At 57.5% G+C, this 22819-nt stretch overlaps 1 protein-coding gene across 5 annotated transcripts in view; it reads right to left on the bottom strand.

Moving 5' to 3' along the window:
* Positions 1–22819, bottom strand: part of GSE1 (Gse1 coiled-coil protein) — a 415649-nt gene that overhangs the window by 49138 nt on the left and 343692 nt on the right. Inside the window, exon 1 of one of the 5 annotated variants that reach the window (XM_054588923.1) lies at positions 6738–6785. The exons of the other annotated variants lie outside the window; for them this stretch is intronic. Within the exon in view, the coding sequence (XP_054444898.1) occupies positions 6738–6744 (7 nt within the window). The 5' untranslated portion in view covers positions 6745–6785. Of the gene's footprint in view, positions 1–6737; positions 6786–22819 lie in introns of those variants that run through there. 5 annotated transcript variants of the gene reach the window in all.

Raw genomic sequence — 22819 nt, 5'->3', positions numbered from 1 at the left:
CTTCTGGCCACAACCGTCTGTATCTGTCACCAACTGCTGCGGAGCCTACTGCCTAGGTCTAAATAATTCTTGACTCTGCTCAAAAACAAACACACCCCCCTCCCCCCATAGCTCTGACAATGTGTACCGTTCTGGTAACCCCAGCGGGACATTCGGGTCCCAAACTAGCTCACAAGTGCCAGCCCCCTCCTCTGGGAAGTGTAAGCAAATTCTCCCAGATCACTCCTTGGGAAGCTGCCCAGGTCACCCCAAGACTTGGGGGCGGGGGGCGGGTGGTGGCAAAAAAGGCTTCAAGCACAGCGCTTACTGAACGCAGGGGTTTCTTCCTCTCATGGGGACAACGAATATCCTTGGAGGCCAAGGGTCCTGGAGCACTGAGAGGCTCCAATTAGCCAGAGTGGGACATGTAAAGGAAGGCCTGGTGGCTGGCTGTGGACGGGTAGAAAGCGCGTCCCCACAGCTCCCTGGGGAGCACCCCACACTGTCCTTAAGGAGCTCCCATCTCCCTTCTCGTTACCTAGTCAACAGAGCAGCCCCACGCAGCCGGCCACGGGGCCTGGGAGGGCGCTGCCACACGTGCTACGGACACTGCTAGTGACTGCTAGTGACTGGGGCGCGAAACCCCGAGGGCCCAGCACCCCACTGACACCCCAATGACACCCCACTGACTTCCCGCCGACAGCACAGCCGTGAGGGGGAATGCAGCCTTACCAGTTTCAACCCGGACTCCCTGCGCCTAGCAGGCTCCAGGGTCTGGCCTCCCTACTAAGGAAGCCCTCCTTAGACTTAATCAAGTCGGGTAAGACATATTTAGGCCTAACTTTGTGCAACTGGCTATTTAAAAAAAAGGGGGGGGCAGAAGCTGAAGGTCAGTCTCCTTAAAACATACAGCCTCAGCCCACACCCCGGCTCCCCAAGAGCCCCTGCAGGGTCCATGACAAATCCTGTAAGAAAGCGGTCGTCAAAACACCGCCCCAAGGGCCTGGGGGCCGAGGGCAGAGTGGGGCCGATTCAGAGCCTCCGTGTTCTCATCTGTGAAGTGGGGACAACCAACCTACCCCCAACACACTGGCGCGGCAGCAGAGAGCGACCACACAGCCCCTCCCCGTCTGGGCAGGAGTCTCTCTGGGCTCCTATTGACTGTAGGGAACGCGTGCCATTGCGCGATACCCAGTTTTGCATCTCCGACACCAGGCACAGCAGCCGCCGTTGTTGAGTGCCTCCTCACTTTTTTTAAGTGAACAGTAAAAAGTCACATATCACATGCGAAAAAGTTACAAACCTGCACTCAAAGAATATGGGGGATTTGGCGGGATGAATCCACTCATGTCCCTTGGTTTTCTGTTCCCTCTGCACCACTAGTTCCCAGCTGGGTGACTTCAGGCAGGAAGAGACCCCTGATGGGACCCCCATTTCTCCTAGCTAATGGGAAATGGGACGATCCTGACCTTGAACGTCAAGTCCGTGTCAAGGGAGGGTGAAACAGCGGAGTGAGACCACCTCCTCCATACCCTGTGCACACAAACAACCCGGCACCTCGAGGGACAGAGAGGGACACTCTGCCCGGGGTCACTCTATCCTGGAGACAGCTCAGTAACCCAGACCGATACCTGCGGCGGCACAGGCTGCCATACCATTGAACTACGTCACATAAAGGCATTCGCTCCTCTTGTTACCAAAGAGCTCAGTGGTGTGTTAAGCAGCACCCGGGGACCTCAGGAGGACTGACACTGAGTTAGCACAAAGGGAGTCCCTACCTGCCCCGTCCTCTTCAGATCGACACACAGATTTTCCTTTGGGACGGCTTAATCTGTCCAACATCAATACTGCCCTGACCAAAGCTCACAGATCAATTTCTTTTATTGCTGCCGGTGGCCACAAACCTGCCATCTGAGCACAGGAAGGGCAGGGCTGGGGGAGGGGCGGTTGTGGGGAAAAGTGCCTCCCTCCTCCCAGACCCAGGGCACAATTACCAAGGGAGGCAACAAGGTAGCTGAAATAGGCGTGTGCGTGCAAGCGTGCGTCCACTTGTACGGGTTTGAGACCCAGGGAGTGGGGGAGGCCACACGTGGCTGCTGCAGCCCCAGCAGGGACTTACTTGGCACCTTGAGCCTTCGGGTCTTGGTAAGAAAAGTGGCGGCAGCCCCTTCCCACACTGCAAGGTACAGGGTCAGGGGAACAGGCAGAGTCTTCTGGGTCCCTTAATTAAAATCCCAAGATACTAGCGAAGGACGGGGATGAACTGTGGGCCCTCCACATTGGCAGAAGTGAATCCACGGATGTAGAGGCCTCTGCGTGCCCATCTGCAAAATGGGACGCAGCTGGGGGATTATTACGCAGGAGGGTCTATGCCACCATTTGTCCGCGTGGGACACCCCCACCCAGCTCTGGCAGCCTCCAAGCCACAACGTGCAACTCCTCACACACATGTCAAGTTCTCTAGCTGGAGGAACCGGTTCCAGAAGTAGAAGGTATGGCCAGCGCTCCAGACAGACATAGGGGCCACCCAGCCAAATATAACTCAGCACTTGAAGGCCCTTTGGAAGAAGGGCTTCAGCTCACCTGGGCCAGGTAAGGAGAATTACCATCAGGGTTCTACCTCAGGTTCACCCAGGGCCCAGAGCTGTGCTGCGCCCTGGTGATAGTGCGTGGGCGGGCGGAGGCCTCCACGTCCAATGGGCTTCTCCACACCACCCGGAGCCAAGAGGGCGCCTGGTCCCAAGGGGAGACCCCAGTCCCCGTTGAGAAGCATCACCCGACCTTCCTCAGGGAAACAGTTAATGCTTACCCACACTCCCCTGAGCAGAAGGCCCTCCCAGCTGAGCTTCTGATTGCACACTGCAGTCACCGAGGGGCGGGGCTTATAAACTACACACTTCGGTGCCCCCCCCCCCAGACTTGGGCTTAACTGGTCACAAGTCCAGCCCGGGCCTGAAGGTTGTTCCCCAGGTGATTCTGAAGTGCAGCCAGGAACAAACACCCTGGTTTGGATGCTTCCTGCTCCCCCCACACCGCTCAGAAACCCCCAAATCCCATTGGGACTCCACAAAACAAGTTCAGCCAGATCTCCTTTTTCACAGATGCTTACGAACTCCCTGCCACTTCCCTCACCTCCATCCATTCCCCCCCAGCAGCTTCCCTTGTGAACTTGGGAACCTGCTCCAAGAATCAGGAAAGGAGGGGGTGGGACGAGGGCTGCTGGGAATTCCAGGCGGAGGTGAGTGAAGATGGGGCCAGAAGTATGAACGCCTGTGGTTTCACCCAGCAGGCGCAAGTGACGGCAGAAGGAGCTGCAGAGCTGAGATTAAAAGGCCCCCAGCACAGTTCTGGCAGGTGTGCAAAGGGTCGCTCCCGTGTTATCTGTCTGTACACCTCCCAGCAGCCAGTGCAGGCTGGGTTCATGGGAGGCACTTGATAAATTCTCATTGACAAGAACGCGCTGAAATGTCACCTCCCGCCTCTGGCCTCGGCTGGGGAGAAAGACCAGCGTGAGGAAGTGAAGCCAGCAACTCCCCACGTGCTGTCCACAAGAGGGGAGAAATTAAAGCCAGAAGGGTGGTCTTCAGCGCAGTGGCCACACGGAAATGTCACCCACAGTGTGGATTCCTGCAGGTTAAAAACACAGCTCCCCTAGCACCGGGGGAGGGGGCGGGTGGCCTGATGCGGCCCTGCGGCTTGGAGACCGCTGGGTTGCCACAACAGAGGTAATTATCGTGCTACCACCCAGCCCCAGCCTGGTGTGGACTTCGAGTAACCCAGGCTGGGAATTCCAAGGCTTCAGATGGGGCCAGGAAAAACCGGCCTTGCTAGCTGACTCCACAAGCCCCTGCGAGTTTCTGGGGCAAGGAGAGAGGCAGCAGCCAGGTCTTGCTCACCTGAGTTCTTCTGGCAAAGTAGGTAGGAGCTGCTAGCACCCACCCCTCAGGTAGGGGCTCAGGGCCCAGAGGCCCCTCCTCTTTCAGAGCAGGGGAGGGGAGGGTGGACACCATGACCAAAGGAACTCAGAGGGTTGGGGGGAGGGCACCAGCTTGGAGATGCAGGACACAGGTCCGCCACAGAGAGACGTTATATAGACTGCTCCCGGTTCCTTCGGCCACACACGCTAAGCCCAGGAGTAAGCGGCTTCTGCTGGAAACCGCAAGGTTCTCTTCGATCTGCAGTCCCTGAACTTCCCCAAGAGAGAGGGAAGTTATTGGCAGCTAGAGGACTACCCGAGGGCAGTTTTGCAAGGCCCACTGGAGCTCCCAAGGGGTCCGATTCTTGCTGGGAGCTCTGGTGCTGGCTCCCACGCTCCTCTGCCTCAATTTGCTCACCTGGGTCTAGCCTCAGTCAGTGCATTAGAATCACCTGGAGAGCCTTGAGAACGCTCCTGGCCCTCATCGGCCTCCCAGTGGCCCCCACCAAAGCCAGGAACAGCGGCTCTGGCTTTGTTGGGTTTGGGGAGATGTGGCCACCAGCAATTTTAGAAAACCAAACTGGGGGGTCTAGAAACCCTTTTCAACTGACAAGCTAGGGTTCTGAAAGCTGCCCCCTACAGGTCAGGGCCTGCACTGAAGAGATTAGCCTGTTGCCTTGTTCAGAACCCGGCCCCACATACATGACCATGCCTGGAACCAGGGCAGGCCTCCCAAGGCGGGGCTGACCTCAGGACCCACCCTGGCTGCTCACCCCGCCCCAAGGCTCACAGAAAGAAAACCACCAAGTGTCAAAACCCTGGCTGGTTCCAGCTGCCCTCCTTCCCCTCCTTGCTGCAGCCTCCTGCTTCCAAGCAAACTGACAAAAGCCAGCCCGCACCAGCCATCCAAGCCCCTGACACCCTGCTTCCCCAGAGGGCAGGGCTGCGCTGATACAGGCCTTTGTGAACTATCTGAGCAGTTGCTTTGGTAAAGCCGGCCTGCTGGGCACTTCCTAGTCCTCCTGGGCAGGGCGGAGACTCTCCTGCGCAGACTGCAGCTGGGATGACACACGGCTGCCAGTTGGAGCCCGCACCCCGGGCCCCTCACCTGTGGCGTGGCCCAGCTGAGTCAGGTGGCAGCCTGTGCCTCAGGTTCCGCCATCCCTGCGGGTGGAGGCGGCCCATAAACACAGGGTGAGCAACACTTACTTGCCCCAAGCTTAAGTAACAGCGAGGGAGGTCCAGAGGCAGGCTGCTCACCTGCCCCTCTCCCACCCCCCAACACAGAGGATCCCAGGGGAGGGGGCCCAGGCAGCCAAACAGGGGACACATTTCTAAGCGCCCCACCAAGACCTTCAGCTCCTCCATTCCAGCCTCCTAGAAATCGGTTTAGGCCAGGAGGTGCCCACTCAGAGTCCGCTCAGCCTTTTGTTCCAGCGCCTATCACAAAAGGAGCCCTTTTTCCATCTTGTGTTCCCGCTTTTTGTTTCCAAACCCCAACCTGTGTGGGCCCCAGAGAAGGCACTGCAGGGGTTAACAAGGGTTTAATGTATTTTAGACGCACTTCGCAGACAAAGGCTAGTTTACAAACAAGAGCCAAATAGACTCAACACGGGCGGCTGGTCTCCACCACCCAGCTGGGGGCCCGACAGGTGCTCCCGGGTAGGCACACGGCCCTTAAGGGCAATGCTCCCGCGCAGGGCCACCAGCCCCTCACCTGAAGGCGGCCAGAGCCCTCCGCCCCATTAAGTGAGGACGGAGTGGAGGGCCTTCCTTCCCCCAATCCGGCGAACCCCTTTCCCCCACGACCTGAGCCTGGAGCCTATGTGGTCCCCTTATCCCCCACCCGGAGCTTCGGAGAGGAGGGAGAGGGGGAGCAGGAGCCGGAAGGGGAAGGTGGGAGGGCGAGCCCAAGGCCTGCTCCGCCTCCACGGAGGGAATTTAATTAGCCTGCTGGAGAGGCAGGCGGGCGGCCGAGGAGGTGTCTCTGGTGCTGCAATATAATTGAATCGGCTCCACTCGGTCGGGCCACTCGCCCGCCCATCAGCACGGCCGCCGGCCTGGGCGGGCTGGGGGCGGGGAGGCGCATCCAGGCGGAGCAGGAAGGGCTGGGAAGGGAAAAAGGGCAGCGCGAGTGAGGGGCGGCGGATGAAACCACCCTACCACCTCCGAGGCCGGGGCAGCCATCTTCGGCAGGGGAAGAGGCCGGGAGCCGCTCCACGGAGGCGGGGAGCAGGGAGGGAAGCAGCGGCAATCCCGGGGCGCGCCCTTGGGAAGCAGAGCGTGGGGGTCGGGGACGTGGGTGGCTCCAGTTCCGCCCTCCCGGCGGTCTCCCCGCTTCGAGGAGAGGGGGAGGGGAGGAAGACAAAAACCCAAATCTCGAGGCCCCAGCCCGCGAACCCCCCTCCCAGGCCAGCCGCCGCCAGCACCTGCCACGGGGGGCGCACGGCCTCCCCCCCTTGCTTCCTCCCCCGCCGCCGCCGCCGCAAAGTTTTCACTCCGCCGACAGCTCACCCCGAATACCTCCCGCGGCTCGCTCCCCACCCGCCCGCGCGCACGTACGCTCCCCTCGCCAAAAGTAGCCGCCAAGTCCGTGCTCCCCGACAGGCCGAGCTCCCCCCGGAGCCAGGCCGCTCAGGATACGACCCGCAGCGGGCGGGGGCCTCTGGTCGCCTGCCCGCCCGCTCGGCTCTTATCACCGCTCACACTCCAGGGGAAGTTGCCCGGGAGCCGTTGGCAGACACCCCCGCGGAACCCGCGAACTTAGGAGAGGCAGGAGAGCGGGCGGGCGTGGGGGTCCGGAGACCCCACCCCCGTCCACAGTTCCGCGTGCTGCGCTCACCTTTCATGCCAGGGTCCCGTAGCTCTGCCTCGGCTGACACATGCTGGAGCCACCGTCGCCTAGTGTTTGTCTAAACTGCTTATCTCACCCCGGGCTGCTCGGCGCGGCGGCGGCGGCGGCGGCGGCGGCTCGGGCCCGCTGGGGAGGTGGAGCTTCCGGGGCCCAGGCCAAGAAACACCTGCTGCTGTCGCGGCCGCCGAGGACACACCCAAGCGCAACACCGCCCACTCCCGGGCCACTGGCTAGCTCCCGGCTCCCTGACCTCAGCCAGCGGGAGGTGTCAGGTTTCAGTCGCAAACACACGCGCGCGCACTGACGGGCGCCGGGTACACCCGCGCAGGCACACGCCCCTCCCCAGCCAGGCCGGCCAGGTGAGCCGAGGACACCAGCAGGTAGAGTAAGTGCCACCCTCAGCCTCCCGGGAGCCCCTGGCTCGACTGCTCAGAAGTCCTGGGTGCACTAGTGTCTAAAACCAGCCACCTGATTCCAGGGGAAGGGGGCAGTCGCTTCCCAACAAGCCCGCCACGCGAACAGAGCCTTAAGCGTCTTGTGACCGCTTCCCTGGCGCCTAGCACAGTGTCTGGCACAGGGCAAGCCCAATGAGCGAACGGATGAACTCACGTGTCCTGGAGGCCAACTACTTAAAACTGATATGAGTTGGGGGGGCACAAGAAAGACATTTATTCTCTCCCCCCAAAATGTGTGACCTTACATCCCCACCAAGAAAGGGTTCGATGTTAAGAACTTGGGCCTCTGCGCCTTCCTCCGAAAATTCTAGTAACTACCTCTTCCGTTTTAAGTAACTTTTGGGAAGACCACAACGCGGGGGGCAAGGGTAGTTCTTTGAAGAACCCACGTTCCCGCAGCTGGAGAGTCCACGGAGGCGCCGCTCCACCAGAGACATCATTAAGTAGCTAGGGTTGCGGTCAGAGGCGAGGCCGCCCGCCTCCAGAAACTGGCACGACCCACTGGGCCTCCGGCCCCAGCGCAGCACCTCCCCATTCCTGGCACCCCCCCCCCACCCTACCTCACCCTGGCACTTGACAGACTGGAATGACTCAGGGAGCGTCCTGAAATTCCTAGGCACCCACAGGCGTTACAGCGAAGGACTGCGGGTCCCAGCCTCGCCCCGCCCGCCGGGCTCCGCCCCGCCCCCACCAGAAGCGGGCGCCGGTGGCGAGCAAAGAGGCCCCCCCCCCCTAGCGTCTCCAGGAAGCGCCGGGTTAATTGTGCAGGCTTCGCCCGGCGCCCCCTGCCCATTCCGCCCTCAGTACATTCCGGCGCCCGGGGCTTTGACCCAGCGCGCGTCCAAAGCTCAAAGCTCCCAACATTACCCCGATGCCCCCGGGTCTCTCCCCGTACGTCTTCCTTTGAAAACCCTCTAATGTATAGTTTTCATATTTTCGAGCGGAGAGGCAAACAAATACACTCCCGCCCCCTAAGCGGCCGCCCCAGCGCCGCGCTGCGGGTTTCAACTTTCCGCGCCCGGTGCCAGCCCGCGCTTCTGCCAGCCCCAAACCTGCCCCGGGACATGCCCGCGCCGCGCTTGGCAGGCGCGCACGCTGTCGTCCCCGCAGGCCCAACCAAACTCCCCCGCCTCCCCTCCCTCTCCCTCGCCATCCCGGATTGCGACGGGAGGGAGCGCTGGGCGCCTGCCACCCCCCATCCATCTGTTCCCGATGACGCTGGCGGGCCTGGAGCCCCCGGGGCCCAAGCCACCGGGGAGCTGCCTGTGTTCGCTGGGGGGCGACGGGCAAGGCCCTGACGGGCACCCCCGAGCCACCCACTCCCCTGGCCCCTTCCATCAAGAACACGCTGGGGCACACAAAGTAGGGGCGCATACGGGTCAGCCTCCCGCCTTGCACAAGGCTCCTGGCCAACCACAAACGAAAAGGGAAACGGACCGGCGAGGAGGGGCTGGGGGGCCGTTACTAGCTCCTACCTGCGGGCGCCGGCCGGCCCTGGTACAGCGCGGGAAGGGCGCTTCCCCTTCACCACCCGCCTCACTCCTGTGGGTCTCGGCTGATACTTTACTTTCCCCACCACACGGTGTCTCCGCAGCGCGGTCTGGTAATTTATACCCAGCAATGGCCGGCAGATTCACCGCGGCCCGGGCGTGGGGGAGGGGTGCCTCCATCCCCTCAGGGAGTCAAGCGTGGGGCGGGGTGGGGGGCGCTAGGCGGGAACTCAACCACTGGCCTAGGGCCTTAAAAACAAAATTAAAACCCTAGAGGTCTGTTCCAATCCTTTCATACCAGGATTCGGCCTGCGGGGGGAGGGGAGTACCATGCAAATAAACAACTCGCACCTGGCTGGGTGGCTCCTCTTTGCTTTGTCCCCTCGTCAGGACACCTACGCCCGACCTCCTCTCTCACCTGGACACGATGCTCCCGATTATTTCCCTTCATCGCTGGGGGAGCAGCGGGGGGGGAGGGGAGGGGTCAATTCTTCCACCTGTTTGAGGAGGACCACAGTGGTCAAGTAAAAAAATTTGTGGGGTGGTTACTGTGGATCACCATTGAGCTAATTTTTGGAGTTGGCAGATACTTCCCTCCCTTGCGAGATAGGTGGTCGGATCCCGTTTCACAGATGAGGAAGCTGGGGCCGCGAGTTGCTCAAGGTCAGGTGCGCTCGGGTACCCTGCGAGCTCTGCCTGGAGCTGCTCACACCTGGAGTCTCCCCTTCCCAGCAGAATCGCCAGAGGCAGAGGGGTGCTGCAGAAAACCCCAGAGACCGCTGGGGGGCAGTAGCAAGCTGGCTGCGTGCGCCTCGGCCAGAAAACGCTGGCGGGCCACCGGCCCGGCTGGCACAGGGGAGATGGATGACACTCACTGTCTGTGCGCCAGGCCCAAGGAAATTAGTAATCCGGAGCACGGCATCCGAGTTTAAGGGTGGGAATTGCTCCCCTGCAGCCCGCGCGCTCCTCGCTAACGAGGTTTGTAGCTTGACTCCTCATTTCCCTCCACTGGGGGCTCAGGCTGGCTGCCCTCCATTTCCCTCCAGGCGTGTTCCTTCTCCTCTCTCTTCGGCAACTCCCACCTTGCATCCAGCCGTGAGCCCTTTCTGGGAAGAGCACTCCCTCCTGGACCAACTCCCTCATTCTCATTTGCCTGGAAACCTGACAGAGAAACAAGGCTCTGGGTGAAAAGGCAAGGTGCCACAGCCAGTCCTATGAGGGAGTGTGTGGGGACACCGCCAGGGTCCTGCTTCCTTTGTGCCACAGGCAACAGGATGCTGCTGCATGCTTGCCCGCACCCCAGACCCCTGCCAATCTAAACTGTGCCTCCTGGAACAGGAAGCAGGAGTCCAAAGGCCCTCATCTGACTCTGAGGACCTACGCAGGTGGATCCCTGCAAAATCACCTCCATGAGCCCTGGGGCCTAAGGAACCTGCAAGGCCAAAAGGCTGAGAATGCCCTCAAGAGAAGCCACGGGAGTCCCCTTCCGCCTTCCCCAAGAGGTTGGGAACTGAGAAAGGGGTCTCTGACAAAGATGCCTTGAAGGGATCCAATTAGAGATACTGCTAACCAAGATGGTGGGCATTTAGTCGCTCAACAAACACCCGGAGTGGGCTCTGGTTGGCACTAGCCTTTCCAGATACAGAACTGAAGATGCCAGTCTGGCCTCAGCTGCTCAAAAAGACAAGGGCAACAGACAGGGGAGAGGGTGCCAACAGGCAGGGCACTTAGGGGCAGCAAGAAAGAAAGGTGATTTGGCAACTTAACCCATCACCACTACCACCTGGGCACCTACCTAGCCAGGTGAGGTTCCTAAGAGACACTACCTGTGACTGTCCCAGCACAGGTGCCAGCTCCTGATCTATGATGGGCCCTTGATTCCAGGGCAGGGAATCCTGCTCTTTGTCATTCTGTGTCCTTTTGGGACTAGCAGGACTCAAAAGCAGTCTTGGTCCTCCACCCTCACCAGTTGTCCCTAGCATGTAAGGACTGCATGTCACCTTTACATCACAACCCCAGCCACCTCATTCAGCGCCTGGATCTGTAAATAAGCGTCAGGGACCCGGACTTCATTGTGGGTGGGACGGGAAGACCACTGCTGTCATTTACCAAACACCTAATAAGTGCCACAGCTGTTCAATTCATGTCACTTAATCCCCAGAGGCCCTGCAACATAGCAGGCATGACCTCCATTACAAAGCCCAGTGAGGAGACCTGAAAAAGTTAATTAACTTGCCCAGAGCACACAAATTCAAGCCATGCCCGATCCAGACCCTGGCTGTCCACCTACACCTGGGAGCCACTCTGCAACTGTCTGCTGCAGATAGACCTGGGATGGCTGCTACAGGTCTCAAAGCCTTCTCCTGTCTCAGGCTCTCATTTGGGAACATCCTCAGCAGCTGTCCCAGTGTCCAAAAATTATTCTCCCCTCTGGGGGGTTGTGGGGACCCATCACTCAGAGCCTGGCACCCCGACATTTGCATAGCCCCTCTTCGTGAATGGTCCACCCACCTCGAGGCTACCAGTCCCACTCAAGGGGGGCCATGTCCATTGAGGGCACCAAGGGCTAAGTGGCAGGGGGTGTGCCCAGCGCCCCCACCATTCCCAGCCCCTCCTACCCAGCCCTGCTCTGTGGCCAAACCCCCACCACTTACACTCCTGGGTCCTCTTTCTCTTTTCAGCCGCTATCATTGGCCCAGAAATCCTCTCCATTCTTCAAAGCTGGGCTTAAATCTTATCTCTTCCAAGAAGGCTTTTCCCATCCCCGCCTCTGGAACTCATCTCTCCAGTCGCTGCGTCCCACTCTTAGATAGTGATCACACAGTGCAGTGGGTCCCATGGGTCTTAGATAACAGTGTGCGTGTGTGCTTGCTCGTGAAATAGACTCCCAAGCCACCCTACTGAGCTACTGTCTGGGTTCAGGGCCAGGAAAGGACATCTTTAACAAGGGTGAGGGTGGGGGGGTGGGGGGTGTGTGTGTCCAGGCCTCGCTGTGATTGTTGGAGTCCCAGGTTCCACCCACACCCATGAGACAGTGGGTGCCCAGAAGGAAAAGGGCTCTAGTCTCATAGCTGTGACACAGCGGCAGCCGCCAAGCAGACCTGCTGAATGGATAAATGGAGGGAAAGACTCAGCCACCCTCCAGTAGCCAAAGTCACCTCCAGGGAAGCAGGCTCAGTTCAGGCCTGGCAATCCCTAGAACGAGGGCGCAGGCGTTCGCCTCTTAACCCCGGGCTGCCCCAACACTTCCTGCCCTTTCAGCGCTGCTCCCAAGCTCCACCCAGAACACAGCTGCACTCCTTTACAATCAGTTAACAGCTGTTTTGCATAGATTTTCAATTCTAATTGCCTTGCTTTGTGAGCAGCGCCGAGCCCGGGTGAATGGGGAAGCCGCAGCGCGGCTAGAAAGCAGGCGGGGAGGGGGGAGACACTCGAGACGCACTAAAAGGAAGCCAGTGTGCGCCGGGCAGGCTGCTTTTATTTTTATTTTTTTTAAATAAGAAAAGAAAGCCCCAGCCACTAAGTGCCCCCGCCCCAGCTCCAGCCTCTGCTGCTGAAGCCCGGAATCGGAAAGGTGCCCCCGACCTCGGGAGGGATGCCACCCTTCCCCCTTTCACCCGGGCTCCCCAGCCCGCCTCAGACACGGTACCCTGCGGGGTGCAGTCTCCAGCGCTGGGACCCCCACAGGGCCTTTGCTCCCCTCCCCCTTCAGGCTCCTCCTCTCTGGCCTCCTCCCTCCCAGCCCCCCAGGCTCTCCAGTACCCAGATATGGGAAGCTAATTGGACAATAAAGTTGAGCAGCGAGGAAACGTGCTCTCTGGAGACAGCTGGCATCTATAAAAGAGAAATATTTGCATTTAAAACCTTTAAACTTTAAAAGTAGAGCCAGGCCAAGGCAAGGGGAGGGTGAATGGAAGGGGTGCTCAGACCCTCGAGGGGGCACAGCGACTCCTGGAGGGGGCACCCTGCCACCAGCTGCAGAGGGTCCAGAGGCCCTGAGGATGGTAGTTCTGGACTTTTCTGCCCCCAGTGACCCTGTCTGAGGCCTCTGCTACTATCTGCAGGATTCCAGTCGGCCAGCACTAGGCTGGTGGCCTTGCCAAGAGTGACGCACTAGCACCCCCAGCTCCCCACCCACTTGGGATCTCAGGCATTCTGGAGGATTCCCAAGATCTTTCCGAATGGAGCCTGAGGAGCCAGGGTCCCACACCCCCTGGTTGAGTTGATGCCAATCTATTCCCCTGCTGCCTGGCCAGAGCCCCAGGCCCCTCTCCACAAACTGTCCCTCCCTGCGGCCACTGGCTTTGGGAGGGAAGTGGCCCTGCGCTGCAGCTGGCAGCAAGGAGACAGTATGCAAGCAGCCAGCCTCTGGTGGCCCAGCGCCTTGCCCCACTCCCTGCTCCCTTGACCCTTCCATAGTCAGCACCAACCCACTGCCCCCTGAGGAAGTGGAGGCTCAGAGAAGTCTACGGGCTCTCCAGGGCCTCCAAGGACACCTCCTCCTCCTCCTCCTCCACGCTGCTGCCGGGTTTTCATTTCCTCGCATGCCTAGTTCCCATTTTTCATATCTGAGAGAAACCTGGCCAAATATCCCCACTGTCAACATTTGTGATGTGAAGTCAGCAGAGAATATGTTCCCGAGCGGTCTTATTTTAGCAGGCTTTTATGAAATCGCAGAGGACTCGAGATCCTCCGCTCCCGTCTACCTGGCAGGCTTGCACGGAGTGGGGCAGGCGGGTACAGGCTCCCTGGCTCTACCTTCCAGGGTAGGAGCGAGCACTTCCGGGGTGGGGATTGGGGGCGGTTGGGAATAGTGGCCAAATGTTCAACAATGTCAGCTAAGCAGAAACTACACCAGAAACATTCCCTCTCTCCCAGAGTCAGAGCAGAGAGCATTTTCTCCTTCTGACTGCTGTTCCCATCAGGAAAATATTTCCAGTCCCAACAGTCCTGTCTGGCTCCTGGGCCAGGAGGCCCTGGCTTGGCGGTCAACGCCAAGATCAGCTATGAAACTGTCTTTCAGTTTCATCTCACTTTTCTCCCTACAGCTCTGCCTTCTCCAGCCACTTAACTGCTTCCACACCCTCAGCAGGCTTTCTCACCGGCTCCTCCTAAACGACACTGCCAGGGCATCTCTGCATTAACGTCATTCAACAACCATCCGAAAAGCAAATTTAAAACATGGCTCCTGAGAGCACACACTGCATCGTGGGAGGGCCATGAGTGCGGAGGGGAGAAGGGCTAAGGTCGGGCACCTGGGCTGAGCCTGTGTGACCACTGCCTCGCTGTGCGCTGATTTTGCCAGCTGTTGAGGTACAAGCAGCCCACCCCCTCGCCCATTTTAGTGAGGACTACACAAGCCAATAGACTAGTAAGGGGCTTGCACAGTGCCTGGAACACAGTGGGAGCTCAACAGAATTACTTCTGTTTGGTGCGAGGAGGAAACGGATGGAAGGATGGCAGCAAATAAAAAAGATTTATGAAGAGGCGCTCGTCAGCACCCCACTCGATGGGCAGGGAGGCCAGTCAGGCCACGTTGGGGCCCGCTGGGGTATCAGGGCCTGGGGTGACGCAGCGCTGGACAGGTTTGCTCTCTCGAATAGGAATGTCCTCCTCCCCTTCAGAAATCACACAAGCTTCCAGAATCACACCAGTGCTTACCTGAGCCCAGCCCTGTTCTGGCTTCAGGGTCCTACCGGCTGGTGGTCACCTGCAGGCCTGTGTAGCCAGGCAGAGGGCCGGAGAGCCAAAGAGGAGGCCCAGCAGGCTACCAACGTCTCTCGCTTTTGTCTTTAGTTCAGTGTTGATAGTGTTCAGTCAAGACTTCCTTCTCCGAGATGTGTCTTAAAAATTACCCAACCCACCCAGATGACCCCCCACAGGTGCACGGATAAACAAATGTGAGTCTAGCCACACAGTGAAATGTTATCTAGCTACTTAAAAGACTGAAGTCCTGATACATAGTCCAACAGGGATGAACAGTGAGACGTGAAACCGGGTCCACACGAAACCCTGTAGCCCAAACTGGAAACAACCTAAATGTCCACCAACTGACAATGGATTTTAAAAACCTGTCATCTATTCATGTAGTGGAGTATTACTCAGCCATAAAAAGGTACGAGGTCCTGATCATGCTACAGAATGGATGGACCTTGAAAATTGTATGCTAAGTGGAAGAGGCCAGACAAAAGACCACATACTGTATCATCCCATCCACAGAAAAGTCCAGAATAGATACATGCAAAGAGCCAGAGCAGATCAGTGGTTGCCAAGGGCTGCTGGGAGGAAGGAATGGGGAGTGACTACTAATGGGTATGGGGTTTCCTATTGGGGTGAGAAAAATGTTTCGGACCAAGACAGAGGGAGCGCCTGTACAGCTTTGTGAATGTATTCAATACCACTGACTTACTCACTTTAAAATGGTTCATTTCACGTTAGGTGAATTTCACCTCAATTTTTTAAAACAATCCAATCTGAAAGACCCTCTATTTGTCCTGGGAGGCGTGGGGCAGGGCCCGAAAATTTCCCTGAGCGCCCCACGCAGCAGCCCCCGGAAACCCCCTTCCACACTGCATTCGCCACCCTGCAGCACTTAGAGAAACTAGTCATGATCAAGCCTATTTTGCTTCCAGGGCATTTTTCCACACTCAGCCTCCCACCCCCTCACACACACACAGACGCACTCTGCAGTCTCTGTAGATCTGACCTCTAGCCCTCCAGGTGGGGGGTTCACAGTGCTCCCACCCACCCCCCAAAGCTGCAGACCTTTTTTTGTCCTCATCAACAGTTCTCTGGCTCCAGGGGGAAGGCGGGCCCTGCCCCTGTGAGCACTGAGCAGCTGGAGGTCATGACATCGAAAGGCACACACCTGTCTCTGAGCGGGGCTGCGGCCAGCTCCTCTGCCACCTGGCCGCTGGGCTGGGAAGAGGCCAGCTGTGACCTAGGCAGGCCTGGGGGGCAGGGAGGGAGCAGTGGGGGTGGGAGGGTGGCACGGGGAAGCTAGGACCCTCAGAGGTCACGGGTGGCAGGGGAGCCTCCCAAGCCTGGACCTCTGACCTGAGGCCAATGTGGCCCCTTAGGGGATGAGGCAAGGCTGGCTCCCTGACCCCATGCAGCATCTGCCACCGCAGTGGGCACCGTCGTCCTCTGAGCCTGGACACCCCGTGGACCCAGAAATCTGGGTGGTTTCCTCCACAGGGAACCACCCTCCTTTATAAAAATTAACCACACATCCTCATGCTGGGTGGGGGGTTTTCTTCTCCCCTCCTGTTCTGTCAGTCAGCTCAGAAGGCAGCGTACCTGTACCCCCACGCAGGCTACTACAGAGGGGCCACATGCCCAGGAGGGCACCCAGAGAGACCTGTGGCAGAGAGTCACCCTAGGGTCCAGGACAGATCTGGGTGGGACAGGGCTTGGGCGAAGTCACAGGAACAGGAAATGTTCTAGAACCTCAAGTTGGCCAGGTCCTGCGGGTCTCCATTAACACCCACACACACTCAAAGGGGTGCCCAGGAACTTACTGGGGGGCTTTCATTCCCTAATATTCTTTGCACGGTTAAAGGCCTTCAAAGTTCTTTAAGACTCCAATCTAAGAGCCCTGAGACATCCATGTACAGGCAGGTCTGTGATTTGCACGCATTCGCGTGTGTCCCCCCTGCCCCATCTCCTCGTGCCTTCTTCCACCCACCCCCTTGGCGCCATGTGCCACTCACCCAGCCCTGGTGGCAGCCCCTGGGGTCTGCTGAGTGCTCACTGCGTGCCAGGCATTTGAGCCCAGGAGCCTTCATTCCAGAACCGCACCCTAGTGACCCCCTCCCTCCCGGGCCCTTCTCCCATCCTTACTGTGCTCCGGACAAATTTCTGGATTAAGTACCTACTGCCTGTCATTAAAATCCCAAACTGTCGCTTGGACCATCAAATCCCAGTTGCCTTCATGGCTCCCCACTGGACAAGCAACGCACACAGACAAGCAAGCCCTGGTGTGCGCAGCGGACGGCCCTCCCCGGGCCGAGGCCCCACTGTCAAGCCAGCGGGAGGGCCCTGGGACGACGAGGCGGCCAGGCTGTGTGGCCTGGTCTCCCTGGGCTCCTAGGGCTGCGAGGAGCCACTCACTCCGGCTCTTACTGTATTTAAGTCTTTAGAGCTTGGTCTCATAAATGGAAATAAGGAGAAGGGATTACATTAAAAGCGTCGTTTTCACCGTTGGACATTCTGGGTGGTGAGGCTTTGGCTGGCTGCCTTAAGATCCCCCAGTGTCTGCAGGCCCCAGGGTGAAGGTCAGAATGGAGGCGCTGAACTGTGGTACTTCCCCTCTGCCCATTTCTACCTGTTTGCCTGTCTCCTCTCCTGTGTGGCCCTGACCTCCTCCGACTGCCGGGCCCCCATCGGGAGACACCACCTCCCTAAGCGGCAGGGGAGCTCCTCCTGGCTCCAGCCTCCTCCTACCTGCCACCCAGGGCCCCCCTGCAGGCCCAGCCTCTGCTGCCAGGCCCCGGGCTGTGGCGTCCCACTGTGAGGGTGCCCCTAAGGTCGGCAGTGCCGCCCCCATATCACCTCCTCTCGTCATTTGACTCAGGTTGGCAACACCTGGCAGACCCCAATGGCTGAGCCACCTCCTCCTGCGGCCCATCCTGTGGGGCCGCAAGCTCCCACCCCTCCATTCCCACTGGGGATCGGCTCCTCTCCTAAGTTCTCCCCTCGGCGCTTAGGCCCTTGCACTCCCATCGTTCCTGTCACAACTTGCAAGTGACACCCAGCCACCCCACGTTTCCTACTTTCTTTCTTTTTCTTTTTTCTTTTAGGGAGGGGTTGGGAGGGAGAAAGAGACAGAGAGAAACATGGATGCGAGAAACACTTATAAGCTGCTTTTTGTACACACCCTGACTGGGGGCCGAACCTGCAACCCAGACATGTGCCCTGCCCAGGGACTGAACTGGCGACCTTTTGGTTTGCGGGATGACACCCAACCAACCCACTGAGCGACACAAGCTGGTACCACTCCACGTGTCTAACCTGCCCCACACAGGCCATTCTCCAAGTGTCCGGTGGTCTCTTTGGCCGCACAGGGCCCCCACCACACTTCCCTGTCTCTGCTGTGTCCTCCCACCCTCCCTGGACAGGTTAATGTAGATTAAGAACCTCCCTCCTCATCCCTGTTCAGGCTATAGCCAATGCCCTGGGCACGTTCCCCGGCCCTTCCCAAACCTCCGTTCGCTGCATCTACCTCTTCCACTCAGGCCCTGGCTGAAATTCCAGTCTCCTCCAGGTAGCCTTTCCAGATTTCCCAGATGTGGCTCTTGGCTCCAACCCTGCTAGTGGGAGCTGACGTTCCCCCTCCTATGGCGGCGGGGGTGGGGTGGGGTGGGGGCAGTGACTTTAGCATTTTTCACTTTCTTCCCTGCCCTCAGGAGGCCCAGCCACTGATGGAGAGAAAACAAGCCTTGCTTATGTCTGGACCTTCCCATGCCCTGAGAGGTTTGCCGAATTGATCTAAATGAAATTAAGAAGCCCCTAGGAAGACACAAACTCTCATCAGCAACAAGTGCTGCCTGCATCCCCCTGCCCCCCAAATCAAGCCAGCCAAAAACAGGATGCAGGAACCCCCTGAAACAAAGGCGCGGAGCCCTCTCTTTGTAGAATGCTGAGCACCTTCCAGGGGCTGCGCAGCGCAGATTTCTTTCCATCGGTCCTCAGAGAGTCCTGGCTCTGCAATGCCACGCCGATCCCCCACCATCAAGAGCAGCCAGAGTATTCTGCAAAGGAGTCACCAGGAAAACAAATGCTGGGGTTTTGTTCTGTTTTAACCACTCCCTGATGATGTTAAAAGAAACCCACAGGCAGGCGCACCATAGCGCCCTGCCAGCTCTGAGCTCGGCCAGCTGTCCCCACTCAACACCAACCTCTCGCCCAGAGTTCCAAACCGGCTCCTCTCCCAGGAATGACAGTGACACTGGAGAAAGCCCTGGGCTGGCCTTCACCACCAACTTGGGATGACAGCTCCCCGCCCCTCCCCTTGGCCCACATAGCGCAGGACTCCGGCTCCCTCCCCTCCCAGCACAGACCTGCCTGGCTAGCAATTTGAGCCCAGGGTTAGCACAGCCCAGCTCGGGAGTTCTATTCCTGGCTCAGCCGGCAAATTGCTTCGTGACCTTGGGAAAGTCCCCACGCTGCCCGACCCCGTCTGTGAGCACCACTGTTAATAATCCGAGGTGGCGGTGGCACCAGCAGCAGGCCCTGCTGGAAGTCATGCTGTTCTGAGGTGACCCCACGTCTCCCTGGTGGCTGCACAGAGCTGTGGGAGGACGCGCTTACTACACACCTGGTGCCCTCCTAAGACACAGGGAGCGCGGGGCGTCATAGCTCCAGATGCTCCTGCGGGGGGCGGGGGGGCGGGGGGGGCGCGCGCCTTGCCTCACACCAGCGAGACCGCTGTCACAGGAGGGACTGCTACCCCCCCCCCCGTTTTATACAGAGGACAGTCGCAGAGCCCTGCCCAGGGGCTGGGGTGACAAGCTCACCTGTCTTACAGGTGACAAGCCTGTAATCATCACAGATGGTCAGAGCGGGCTGGAGTCTTGGAGGAAGGAAGAGAGGGAGGAAGAGGGAGGGAGCAGCCTGCGCTGTAAGTATCTCTCCAGCTGCCTCTGCCCACTTCTGGCACTTTTTCAGATGGAGAGCAGGCCAGAGAAGGGAAACGCTGAGCCTATTGCCACAGCTGGCCAGGTTAGGTCCTGGACAGGAGGCCCGAGGCCTGTTTCCAAGAGTCACCCCTTCTCCTATTAGTCCACTGCTCTTCCTATTAATCCACGATTCCCCAAACTTCACTTCCACAAGAAGCGCCTGCTTAAAACAGACTGTCAGGTGTCACCCCCACCATGTCCACTGCCTGTGTCTAACTTGGGGGGAGGTTGGGGTGGAGCCCAGGAATCCACACTGCCAAAAGGAGGCCCCGCCCCCACAGAGTGGGGCCTCAGGCTCAGCCTTTCCCCATTGGACCAGCTTGCTTTGCATCTGACTTGTGGCATGATCCTCTTTTAAAAATTAATTTTAATTTATTTCTTCCCTGCCTCTCTCCCCCCAAAGAATTCGCGGCAACATTGCCAGCCTCTGATGGAGACATGTTTATTATTTTACGGTTTCTTCAGGAAGCTCCCGGTAACTCGAAGGGGAATTATATTCATAGAGAATTGGGTCCCTAGCGTAAGTCAACATTATTCATTTAACAACTTCTATCTGCGCACAGAGATGTGAGCGGGCCTCACCCAGAGATGTCCCCTGTGGTTACTGGAAGATTTAATTCACAACATCCAAGGAAAATAATTAGGGGAGTAGGAAGAGGGAGGGGTGGGGAGGGGCCGGGAGGTGCCACCCACCACCAGGCTTCCCCAATCAGCACCATGGCTTTGTCCCCGACTGTGTGTGGAGGCGGCTCCAGCAGGCCTCCCTCCACAGCTCCGCTCGCTTGGGCGCGACACACACAGACCTACCCGCTTGCAGGGAACTTTTGGGAGAACAGGTCTCCAAGGCAGGACCGGCCAAGCCACCCCTCTCCCCAGCATGGGGTGCTGCCCTGGCCCAGGGCGTCCCCACTGGGGGGACGCCCAGGAGCCCCTTCCCCGCCTGCTGTCGGGACGCACGCTCCTCTCGCCTGTGCAGTGGCTCTCTGAGATGGCCCAGGGGCCGGGGTCCACGAGAGGGGGCTGGGTGTCCCCTTGGCTATCTGGAGTGCTGGGGCTTTCTTTAGCAAGTTATGAATGATCCTGGCAATTCCTGAAAGATCAGTTAGTTTTGATCTTTTTAGCGTTCATTGTCTAGAGGTAGGACACAGGGTGCAGAGAGCCACTGGGAGGGGGTATGGGCGATGCTGTGAAAATCAAGGCCAGCTCACGGGGGTGGCCAGGCTCTCAGGGGTGGCCCAGGCCAGCCGGCCAAATGGTCGGTGCCACCATTTACAACAGAGAGGGTCCAAGAGGCAGGCTGGGGGCAGCCCACCAGAGCAGTTGGGAGTTACCAGTCCGGGCCTGGTGCTGACAGGCCCAAGTGCAGCACAGGGGACCCTGAGAGCAGGAATCCAGTACACAGAACCTTCTGGGTGGGGGAGGGGGCTATAAGAGGGCTAAATGGTAATGGAAAAAATAAAGATTATCTATTTTTAAAAAAAAAGAGAGAGAGCCTTCTGAGCCACGGCGTGCAGCCTTCCCTCCGAGAGATGAGGCAGCGAGGAAACCGGAGATGGGACACGTGCCCAGAGAGAGAAGCATCTTCCCTTGCATTCTGTTTTTGGCAGAAGAAATAAACTTTCTCCACGAACCTGTCCCGAGTCCAGGTCCAAGGAACCATATCTCTGGTGCACCAGCCATTTTTATGTTTTATGTTTTAACACATACAGTGTCTCCAGGCCTCGGGAACACTACAAATCTATTTTGGCCCATGTTGTACTTTTCTCTCTACCATCCCAAAGATGCAAGATACCCCCTCTTCCAAAGGCTTTCCAGTCTGATCTCTACAGGCCACAGAGCTTAAGTGATTGGACTAAAGTCACACAGCGCCACGGACAAGTGAGAATTCAAACCGTTCCCAGCTCAGTCCTCCCTCCCCTTTTCTGGGGAATCCAGAACGATCTGCCTGAGAGCAGAACACCGAGGAAGGCCCATCTTTTAGTTATGTAAGAGTCCGCATGAGTAAGTGCTTAGAGTAGTGCTATCCGACAGACCTTTCTGTGATGACCAAAATCTTCTCTGAGTTGTCCCACACAGCTGTTACCAGATACGGGTGGCCACTGAGCACTTGAAACAGAGTCAGTGAGACCAAGAAACTGAATTTAAACTTTTAACTTTGATTAATTTAAAACTAAAAAATTAAATTGCAATAGCCACCCATGGCCCATGGTTACCGTATTAGACAGCACAGACACTGGGTTGGCCAAAAAGTTCTTTTAGTTTTTCCCTACGATGGCTCTAGTAGCGCTTAGTTGTCTTTAACTTCATTTGAAACAATCTTGTTAGATCGTATTGTGACAGCTGGCATATCAGCGTGCATTTAAAAAAAAATCAAAATTGTTAAATTTTTGTGCAGCGAGTTTAATATTGAAGATGGAAGAATATACACATTTTTGGCATATCGTGCTTTATTATTTCCAGAAAGGTAAAAACATAACTGAAACTCAAAAAAAAAAAAAAAAAGATTTGTGCAGTGTATAGAGAAGGCTCTGTGACTGATAGAACATGTCAAAAATGGTTTGTGAAGTTTCTTGGACTATTGACATTTTGGCCAAATTATTCTTTGCTGTGGGGCTGTCTTTGTAAGATGTTTAGCAGCACCCCTGGCCTCTACCCACTAGGAGTCAATAGCAGGAGATAGCCGACATACTCAAAATATCCAAATCAATAAGGTTATTGGTGAAAATGAAAAATGCCTTTTATTTTACAGAAAAACCTAAATGAACTTTTTGGCCAACCGAATAAAATATAAAAATGACCACATTTTCTGACCCAACGGTTGAGATACTCAATTTGAGAGGTACACGTCGGCTCACGGAGAAAACAAGGAAGAATATCTGAAATCGGGGATTCTGGAAGAACCCAGAGCCATGACTGCAGCGAGTCAGACCCCAGGTGCCCTCAAGGGGTCTCTGGGAAAGCTGCAGTCTAGAAAGCATCACAGACAGCTGCGAACGCCCCTGCTAGGAAGTAGCTTTGAGGACTCATTAACCAACTTAATAACAACTGTGCTGCTGAGGCTGCCCCACCCTCTTTAGGGGGACCATCATGATGGAGTCAGGAGAGCAAACGCACTGCTCCTGGGAGGTGAGACGCAGCCAAGTCTCTGCCAGAGAAAAGAGCCTGCCTTCAGATCAAGTATAGGGAGGACGGATGGATGGATGGATGGACGGATGGAAAGATGGGAGGGAGGGAGCAGGGGAGCACAATGAGTAACGGACATGGGTGGGTGGGTAGCAGGATGGATGATGGGGAGATGGAAGGAAGAAAGATAGATAAGGGATGGATGGACTGATAGAAAAACAGAAAACATCGCACAGTCCAAAGTTTCAGCCACATGGATGTGACCCGAGTTCCCCAACAGGCCTCAGTGGTTTTCAGGAAGGAAGATACAAATGTTTTCTAAT

Source organism: Pteronotus mesoamericanus, unplaced genomic scaffold (genome assembly GCF_021234165.1).
Source record: "Pteronotus mesoamericanus isolate MK-2021 breed Mesoamerican mustached bat unplaced genomic scaffold, CSHL_Meso_final scaffold_165, whole genome shotgun sequence".
Lineage (NCBI taxonomy): Eukaryota > Metazoa > Chordata > Mammalia > Chiroptera > Mormoopidae > Pteronotus > Pteronotus mesoamericanus.
The sequence above is the reverse complement of the archived record's forward strand: the minus strand, read 5'-3'. Positions and strand labels throughout refer to the sequence as shown.